This window comes from Prionailurus bengalensis, chromosome C2, assembly GCF_016509475.1.
Source record: "Prionailurus bengalensis isolate Pbe53 chromosome C2, Fcat_Pben_1.1_paternal_pri, whole genome shotgun sequence".
Lineage (NCBI taxonomy): Eukaryota > Metazoa > Chordata > Mammalia > Carnivora > Felidae > Prionailurus > Prionailurus bengalensis.
In genome coordinates this window covers 104583064-104593382 of record NC_057350.1, presented here as the reverse complement: position 1 = coordinate 104593382, position 10319 = coordinate 104583064, and the positions used below count along the sequence as shown (strand labels likewise).

Here is a 10319-nt window from a genome sequence, read left to right as displayed (position 1 = left end):
TATCATGATTTTGTTGTCGAATATAAGAATTCTTTGCCTAGTCCTAGATCCGAAAGATTTTTTTTCTGAAATTAAAAAAAAACTTTCATAGTTTCATCTTGGGTCAGGTCATGATCTCACGGTTTGTGGGATCAAGCCCTGCATTATGCTCTGCACTGACACTGTGGAGCCTGCTTGGAATTCTCTCTCTCCCTCTCTCTTTGCCCCTCCCCTGCTCATGCTCATTCATTCTCTCTCTCAAAATAAATAAATAAACATTAAAAAAATAAAACATTCAATCTATCTCCAACAAAGTTATATTATAATCTAAACCACAAGAGATAAAAATCAATATTTATGTTTACATTAATTGGTTGAGAGAGAGATTTTATGGATTCTGATCTAAAAAAATTTTTTTAAATGAATTTGTGCATAATGAATCTAGAAAATGCACCTGTAACTTCTTAGGAGGTCATACTCTTCCAGCCCTTTTAGGAATTCCATTTTAAGGCCAAGGCCAAACACACAGAATTTAAGTTTATCAAATTACACCAAAGCTAAGATTTGAAAAAGGATAGATATCCTGAGCATAAGGACTATGGGATTAGAAAACCCATTTTTCCCAGATGAGATTTGAGGATTAAATAAAGAAGTGCAAAACGAGTTTCCTTCTGGTGTAATTTGCCCCTATTATCTCACTCTGAGACCAAGCTCATCCTAGGCTTGTAGCAGACAGATTTGACACCAAGTACTTACTTCTGACATCTGGAGATCTTATTATTGAGGGGCGAGAAGTGTGAGGAGAGATGTAGGTACTTTCTGCCACATAAGTATTTCATTTATGAAAAGCCTGTGGCCTTTCCATGCTAACAAGAGAGGGGTCCATATGGAGGTGTTGTTCTAGGCTCCCATGTAACTTTAAGGAAAACTTGCACAATGTCCGGAGCCCTTGATGTCCTGCAAAGGGAGGAGGATGTCCTCTAATTCCTTGCAGCAGAACTCGCTTAGATGACACTAACATTGCCTTCCAAACAGAACAGTACATCTACCGAAAAGAAAGTGATGGTGCATTACAAATCTGGAGGGATCTATGAGAAGCTTCTGCCGGCAGCTTGTTCCATTGTTGCCATCAAAAACCCGGCTAATGTCAGCATCATATTCTAGGAACACTGGCCACTGGGCTGTGCTCAACTCGACGGCTGCCACTGGAGCCCCTCCTACTGTGGGCCACTTCACTCCTGGAACCTTCACTAGCCATGTCCAGGCTGCTTCCCGGAAACTGTGTCTTCTGCTGGTCACTGATTCAGGGCTGACCACCAGCCTCTCACAGAGGTGTCTTATATTAACCTGCCTACCGTTGCTCTGTGTAACCCAGACTCCCCACGGCGCTGTGTGGACACTGCCATCCCACACAACAGCAAGGGAGCTCACTCAGTGGGTCCGAGGTGGTGGATGCTGGCCTGGGAGGTTCTGCACACACTCCCGTGCACCATCTCCCATGAACACCCGTGGGAGGCCACACCTGACCTCTCCTTCCACAGAGATCCTGAAGAGACTGAGAAGGAAGAGCAGGCTGATGCTGAAAAGGCTGTGACCAAGGAGGGATTTCCAGGTGAATGGACTGCCCCGGGTCCCGAATTTACTGCTACTCAACCTGAGGTCTCAGGTGGTCTGAGACATGCGGGGTCCTCAGTGCCGGTCCAGCAGTTCCCTACTGAAGACTGGGGCTCTCAGCCACTGCTCAGGACTGGGCTGCAGCTCCCACTGCTCGGGCCCCTGAATGGGTGGGAACAACCCCTGAGGGATCCTAAGTTGCTCCGTCCACAGACTCTTAAACAGAAATGGAAATAAGGTTGATGGAAAATAAAGTTTCTTAAAAGAAAAAAAAGAGGGGCGCCTGGGTGGCTCAGTTGGTTAAGCGGCCGACTTCGGCTCAGGTCATGATCTCGCGGTCTGTGAGTTCGAGCCCCGCGTCGGGCTCTGTGCTGACAGCTCAGAGCCTGGAGCCTGTTTCAGATTCTGTGTCTCCCTCTCTCTGACCCTCCCCTGTTCATGCTCTGTCTCTCTCTGTCTCAAAAATAAATAAAACGTTAAAAAGAAAAAAAAGAGCCTGTGAATAATAGATGACCTGATCCTCAGAAAGGCAGGCAGCCCAGTGTGGTGGTGAGGACATGGGTACAGTTTAATTAACCATAGTTCGGGTCCCGGTTCTGCCACTTACATGCTATAGAACTCTCAGCCAATTACATAATTTTTTGGGTTATCACCCTTATCTGCTCCACAAGAACAGGGACCAGTTGTGTTGTTCACTGTTGTATATCCAGTGCCTGACAAACCTGGCACTGTGGCATTTGGTGCCAAATCAAATAGGGTATTAAAGGAAGTATATGGAGAAAGAAAAGACCAGCCCCTGACATTCAGAAGTTGGCCTGTGTACTCACAGGTAACCCACATTGTTCTCCTGTTAGACATAAACAATTTCACAGTGTACCAACCTCTGACAAGGTTACTTTGACACCACACTAAAATGAGACAAAGCAAAGCCACTGCATAATTTTGTATAACCATAGATAATACAAGGTCACTGTGCCACCCAGGAAAATACCAAATACCCCCTCTATTGGCCAAGATGAGTAACTGCTACTTCTTTACTAATTTCGGCTTTCTTTCTGCCTCTCTTTCTATACATAAGATTTGTTGAGATATCCATTTATAGAATTACCCCTGCTTTCTGACAGCATCCAATCTAGAGAAGACCTGCTTTCTTAGACCTTCTCTGAGGTTACCCAATGAAAGCCCAAATTCTATGATAGGTTTTTTTCTAACACCCTCCTCCTGATACATTCCATGATTCCTCATGGTATGTTTGCATTCACTTCAGTGAAGAATAGACACAATGTATTTAACTACAGTTGTGTTCCTAGTGGTATTTGGTTTAAGGGAAATGACAATATGAATGGAAAAAATGGGGAGTTACGTTGTTTCTTCAGAGTTGTTGTTCATAACAAATGGATAGATAATTTACCAACACATATTTAGGGTCTGTTTTGCACCAGGCACTGTGCTAGGTGCAGGGAATCTGGAGAAGAATGAGACCAGATTGCTCTCCAGCAGTTGAATCTGTGGAACGTGCAGAATAGAAAATTTATGATCCAATTTAGTGTTGTTCACACTATTATAGAGCCATACACCTTCTATAAAGATGTTGTAGGACCACACACTAAGGAGGAACGTCTTTTTTAGACTTATAACCTACAGAAGTGTAAGATAATAAATTTGTGTTGTTTTAAGGCATAAAATTTGTGATAATTTATTGCAGCAGCAATAGGAAACTAATATAGTATACTTGAGCTTAATATTTAAGGTGGATTGTCCCAGGCATAAGCCAAGGTAGACTAGTTCCTGTAGGATCTGCCAGTTGGCCTGTATGGCTGCATGCTTGGGAATGTGACAGGGTATGTCTGGATTAGATCCTGAAGGGTCTTCTTTCTACGCAGAGAAATTGGAAATTACCAGAAGGTTATCAGAGACCACTGGAGGATTAAAAGCAGGAGAGCGTGACAAAATCAGATTTGCATTTTAGAAGGATAGGTTGGAGTCTGGGAGTAAGGAGAAGGAATGGGAAAATACTTAAGTATCCTAGGCAAGAAATGAGAGGGTTTCTTTGATCACCTTCTATTAGATGACCTTGCTTAGTCCTTGAAATTGGGGTGAGAAGACAGAAAAAAAATGTGCTCTTCAAATATTTGAGATTCTGTCATGAAAAACTGGTTAGCCATGGTCTGTGCAGTTCTAAGATCAAGGTATAAAGTCATAAGGAGATATGAAGTGCGCTATCAGGAAGCACATTCTAATAATTAGTGGACTAAAACTATCAGATTTCTTCACAAATAATTGTGTCTTACGTTTCTTTCTTTCATCTATTCAACAAGTCTGCATTTGAGTATTCAGGATGTAGCAGGCATTAGGCATATGATGATGAACAAAGAGACACTGCCCTCGATGTAGTTTAATTTGTGTGTTGTGGTACTGTTTACATACAACTTTTATATAATCATTTATATAATCATGAAGCACACAAGCTCCCAATTAGGATATCTGAAAAGTGATTTATATGCAAGGGCGAGGTTAGCGTGGAGTGAACTCTGGCCAGGGAAAATCGGGAAAGACGATAACCCAATAGAGGAGTTGTAAAGTCTACGTAAGTACCACCCACTATTGCAGGAGAGAGGCCAAGCCTTCTCTCCCCACTCCTTCCCGCTTGCCCCGCCTCTGGGCCCGGTCCCCACCGCACGGCTCGCTTGTGCCCTCCCCTTCCTCCGCCCCCACCCGCCCCTTTAACTCCTCGTTCTCGGTCCACGGGATTTCGAGCTCTTGTCTCGCGAGACTTTCGGCGTGCTGGCGTTGGCTGTGTGGCACCCTGGAGGTGTCACCTGGAGGTGACAGGGGCTGTTTTGTCGCAGATTTCCCGCAAAACTGGGTCTGTCCCAGAGGCGTTAAGTAGGTTCTGGGCGGAGACCCGGCTTAGCGGTCGCGCGGGGTCCCTGAGGAGAGAGTGGGGCGGATTCCCCGATTTCCGGCCGGCCTAAGGCCGCGTGCGTGCCGCGTGTGCGCTGCCCGCCGGAAGCCCGCGTGAGGTTCCACCCGCCGTGTGCGGGGTCCGGGTGGGTGGGCCGCGGCGCCGTGACACCGCCGGCGATTTCTGCGGCGCGGGGCTGAGGCCCGGTAGCTGCAGGCTTGAGGGTGAGGGTGGGGGTGGCGGCCCCGGCCGTCTGAGCGCCCTTCTCCTCCCGCGGGAGTTGGCGCCGTGGTGATGCTTGCGGTTAGTAGCCGAGTTTAATGGCTCAGGGAAACTCTGGAATTCTGGAATTTCTTTGGTTCTGATATTAAAGGAAGTGACTTCTTACGAAGTAGCTAGATGGAATTGGTTATTTGCTGCTTTACGAGGCTTGTCTGACTTATTCAGAGAAAGAGAAGGAAAGAGAAGGAAGATTTGTATAGAGGTGAATAGGCAAGTGACTTAAATCCCACGATTCATTCTCTCTCTTGAAATCAAGGGATACAGAAACATGGAGTATATGACGGAATCCGCCGACCGCACCCCTGGACACATGTGAGTCATATTCCTTTCTCCCCTTTCCCCTTACATTTAAAGATGCTAAAGTGAGTCTTTGAAACTCACTACCTGTGAGGGAAGCTTTTCGTTTGTTTGTTTTTTGAGATGGAATTCTTTGTCTTAAGTGGGGAAAGTGGAAAGCTTTATTTCTTGAGAAAATTGAATTCAGTTTTAGTTGGAAAGTTTGTCGTAGTAAAATACTTGCTTTAAGAGCATTAAAATAAAATTAAAATAGTTGCTTTAAGAGTATTAAAATATTCACTATACATTCTTCTGGATGTCCATGTGATAGCCATTAGCCACATGTGGCTATTTAAATTTAAAGAAACTAAGATGAAAAATTAAATATGAAGTTCTTCAATCATAGTAGGCATGTTTCAGGTCCTCAGGAGCCACATGTGCCTGGTGACTACTATATTTGAATATTATGGATTATAGAACATTTCTTTGGGACAACATCAATGATTCCTAAACATTTTCTGTCCCCAGTACACCTGGAGTTAAGACCCCTGTCCATTTTACCGAATCACTAGACATGAGTCTCTTTCCATCCTTTGAAAAATTTTCTGCTCTTGGTAAATGTTTACATTTTGGTAGTCCTATACTGGCAGCTTTAAAAAAAAATGCCTTTGGGGGCGCCTGGGTGGCGCAGTCGGTTAAGCGTCCGACTTCGGCCAGGTCACGATCTCGCAGTCCGCGAGTTCGAGCCCCGCGTCAGGCTCTGGGCTGATGGCTCAGAGCCTGGAGCCTGTTTCCGATTCTGTGTCTCCCTCTCTCTCTGCCCCTCCCCCACTCGTGCTCTGTCTCTCTCTGTCTCAAAAATAAATAAAAAACGTTGAAAAAAAAATTAAAAAAAAAATGCCTTTGGACTATAAAGCTGTCTGATGATTACTATTAGAAATAATTTACACTCTCTAGACCTTCTGAACATCACCATAGTTTGAGGATTTTTGAAATTCTAGCCATCCTTGTTTTTTTGGTGCAGTATTCCAAGGTGATGCTTTATAGCATCTTTGAAGATTGCTCTGCAAGTATTTTTTTTTTCTTTTTTTAACGTAGAGATAATATGGCCTAACTTGAAGGCTTTTGTTTGATAGCCTTTATCAAGGCATCAAATGCATTTATGAAACCTAACATGAAAAATTTATGCTGTATTTATTTATTTAAGCTTGTGCTGCGAGTGTGGTGTCCCAATCAGTCCAAATCCTGCCAATATTTGTGTGGCCTGTTTGCGAAGTAAAGTAGACATCAGCCAAGGCATTCCGAAGCAGGTCTGTGTGTCTTTCTGCAAGCAATGTCAAAGGTACGGTGTAGTACTTATTTTGTCCTACTTGAAGTTGAGATTTGTAGATAGGAGAGCCACTGGCATATGCTGAGATGACACCGACATACATAGAATAAAGTGCATGTAATTGACATTCAATTTTTACTTATGTTGGTGTTGCCAAACATTTTAGGATTTGCAATTTTGTAATGTACTTTTCTGGTTTGCCCTGCTAATCTGGTAAAGTTAGTGGAAAGGTGCTTGGCTGTTTTTTTTAATTTTTTTCCTTGTAAGAGATTAATAGGTTTGCTGTATACAGTGAACAGATATGAGTTGATGTTCATAAGGGTAAGTGAAAGAGATTACTAAGGACATACTGTTGTTATTATCATGAGGTTTTTTTTTTTTTTTTATTTTAGTTACCAGATGCTATGTATGACAAAAACCCTCCTAAGTTTTAATGTTTTAAGTATTTGAGCAAAGTGTTTTAAAAATTCTATTAAAATTCCCATGTAACTAAATGACTGTAGTAAGCTATCAAGTAACACAAAACTGCCCAGTGACACTGCCCATGTAAAACTAATTGCCTCTGATTTCCCAAATGGGTTAGGATAGTAGTGGTTCTTCACTGTTTTAGGGATGGGGGAGGTGGCTCATGAATCCCTTTGGGAATTTGAAAACTGTCTTTCCAGAAAAATACTTAAAATTTACATATGTACAAAAACATGAAACTTTTCTGTACTATTTTAGGGAGTTTATAGTTTGCAAGTTTGGCAAGTATGAGGCTTGATCATTTACAGATACTTGGTATTGAAAGCATGGTGGAGTGGAAAAAGCCTGAGACAAAGAATCAGGAGACCTAGTTTGTCTTGGATTTCTCACAAATGAGCTTTTTGAAACTCTGCCAATTAACCTCTTTAAACCTTAATTTTGTCATCCGAATGAAAGGCTTTATTAGTTGATATATGAAGCCCTTTGACTCCAGAAGCATGCTTATTACAAATGGACCTGTATAAGGTTTTTGAATGAACCTTTAAAGGTGAAAATCAGAATATGCACTTAAGTATGGCAAAAACAAGCATTCACATAACATATTTAGAAGTACTATGTATTTAACAAATACTTATTGTGTGTTTACTATGTGCTTGGCACTCTCCTAAGTCCTGAGCAGACTGGGCTAAAAATCTTAAAGCATGTGCACAAAGGATTTAAGGTTTAATTTAATTAGGTTTTATGTAAGATTTAATAATGAGTTTTACAATTTAACATTTGGGAATGGACTTGAAATACATGAAAAGTCTGAACTACTGTTGATACATAGTATGAGGTGCTAATTTATCTTTTTTTGTGTGTGAGAAATTAGCAGTTCTCAAGCATCTTAGATGCTTATTATAAACCATTCTGATACCATTTTAAGATGATTTCTTACCTGTTTTTCAGAGTGTAGCTTCAGAGAACTTTTAGGCATTTTTCAGTCCTCACTGGAATTCTTTGCTGGTGCTTGAAGTATTAAGACCTCTTTAATAGATTGAGATTGGCTTTCTCAAATATACTTAGGATTTCACATTTTAAACTGAAGCTACTGATCTAATTGAAAGTTTTCTGGAACTGTTAAATATACTTGGGTTAAGTGCTTCATATCAACCTTGGGTATTATTATATCTTACTAATAATCAGTGGATTGTCTGCAGATTCATAGTGAAATTTTTGTCTTTCCTGAGAAATGCTGGGTTTCAGTGTATTTTCTTTCTCAGATATTTCCAGCCACCAGGAACTTGGATACAGTGTGCATTAGAATCCAGGGAACTTCTTGCTTTGTGTTTGAAAAAAATCAAAGGCCCTCTGAGTAAGGTAGGTCAATTAGTTAAAATTGGTTTTTGTAGGCATGTGTTACTGTTTTTATATTTTAATCTCTTATTTTCAGAAAATCCTACCAGTAGGTTTTCCAAAAATAACTTAAATGTTACTGTTGGTAAGCACCCTACTACAAAACTGTGTCCATTTTTAAAGTTATATATATTCTTTTTTTATGGAAATGAAAATCTTTTTGCTTTAAAAGACTTAATGTGAAATGTGTTTTTTTCATTCATTATTTATCGCCAGCCTCTTATGTGCAGTAGTTTTTTCTGAAAATATTTATATAAAGGCATTGCTGGGGTCCCTGGGTGGCTCAGTCAGTTAAGTGTCTGACTCTCGATTTCCGCTCAGGTCGTGATCTCGTGATTATGAGATTGAGTCTTGCAGCAGGCTCTGCGCTAAGTATGCAGCCTGCTTAAGGTTCTCTGTCTGCTACTTACCTGCTCGTGCATGCACACTCTGTCTCTTTCACCTCTTTCAGTCAAATGAAAAATAAAACATTAAAAAAATATACCATTGCTAAACATAATTTAGGAGATTATAGTATTAGGGCTATGGTATTCAGTTTCTTTTTATTTTCATTATTGCTCTAGAAAGAAAATATTTATGCTTGTTATTTAAAGTGAGTGCATCATTGTCTCCAAAAAAACAAACAGGATTTTAGTCCAGTTTACCTTTCTCTCTGCATAACACTTTCAGTCTTCTTTGTGTTAAACTTTGACACCAGGTATATATTTTTAATTGAAATGGATTCAGTTTGAAAGTCTTCAGATTCTATTTTATTTTATTTTTATTTGAGAGAGAGAGAGAGAGAGAGAGAGAGAGAGAGAGAGAGAGAATCTCAAGCAGGCTCTACGCTCAGCACAGAGCCCAATGGGCTTGATCCCATGATTCTGGAATTGTGACCTGAGCTGAAATCCAGTTGGATGCTCATCTGACTGAGCCACTCAGGCACCCCTTCAAATTCTCTTTTAAGCTCTGATAAAATAACATGGAATAGTTCTTTGAAATTTTTTCTTTGTTTTCTTTTTTTTCATCCCTGGAGTTTCTGTTAGTCAAATGTTGTCCCTATTGGCTTAAAAGTTTGTCTTTTTCTCCTTGGGATGTTTTTAATCTTTTTGTCTTTTTTTCTGTTGTTAGTAATTTCCTTTGCTTTATCTTCCAGTCTCTGTATTGATTTTTGTTGTTCCAGCAGTGATATTTTTAAGTTCCAGAATCTTTACCAAAGTCTTAATGTTTTTGATGCATTCTGTTCTTTTAAAAAAAATTTTTTTTTAATTTTTCTTTAAACTTTTTAAAAATTTGCGTATAAGTTGACACACAATGTTACATTAGTTTCAGGTGTAAGGCATACTGATTTGACATCTTTATATGTTATGCTGTGCTCACCACAAGTGTAGCTACCATCTGTTACCTTACAATAGTAATACAATATAATCAACTATATTATCTGTATTGTACCTTTTATCCCTACAACTCATTCCGTAACTGGAAGCTGTGTCTTCCACTACCCTTTCTCCATTTTGCTTGCCCCCACAGTCCTCTTCCTTCTGGCAACCATCAGTTTGTTCTCTGTATTTATAGGTCTCATTCTGCTTTTTGTTTGTTCACTTGTTTTTTTAGATTCCACATATGAATGATACCATATGGTATTTGTCTTTCTCAGTCTGACTTTTTTTTCTGACTTATTTCACTTAGCTTAATGTTCTGTAGGTCTATCCATGTTGCTGTAGATGGCAAGATACCATCCTTTTTTTTAATACTTATTTTTATTTATTTTGAGAGAGAGGGAGAGAGAGAATCCCAAGCAGGATCCACGCTGCCAGCACAGAGCCTGATGCGGGGCTTGAACCCACAAACCGTGAGATCATGACCTGAGCCAAAAACAAGAGTCGGATACTTATCCGACTGAACTATCCAGGTGCCCCAAGATATCATCCTTTTTTGGCTGTGTAGTATTCCATTCTCTATATACCACATCTTTTTTATTCATTCATCTACTGAGGGACACTTAGGTTCCTTCTGTATCTTGGCTATGACAAGTCATGCTCTAGTAAACATAGGACTGCATATATCTTTTTCAGTTAGTATTTTTTTTCCTTT

At 40.5% G+C, this 10319-nt stretch overlaps 1 protein-coding gene and 1 pseudogene across 2 annotated transcripts in view; both read left to right on the top strand.

Annotated features, from left to right (window-relative positions):
• Positions 1–222: 222 nt before the first annotated feature.
• Positions 223–1860, top strand: LOC122491776 (annotated as a pseudogene).
• Positions 1861–4310: 2450 nt separating this feature from the next.
• The window catches only part of NMD3 (NMD3 ribosome export adaptor), a 32991-nt gene continuing 26982 nt past the window's right edge, over positions 4311–10319 (top strand). Inside the window, exons 1-4 of one of the 2 annotated variants that reach the window (XM_043594983.1) lie at positions 4311–4479; positions 5037–5092; positions 6264–6398; positions 8114–8210. In XM_043594983.1, the coding sequence (XP_043450918.1) occupies positions 5049–5092; positions 6264–6398; positions 8114–8210 (276 nt within the window). In that variant the 5' untranslated portion in view covers positions 4311–4479; positions 5037–5048. The remainder of the gene's footprint in view (positions 4480–5036; positions 5093–6263; positions 6399–8113; positions 8211–10319) is intronic. The other variant, XM_043594982.1, reaches the window with a different exon arrangement.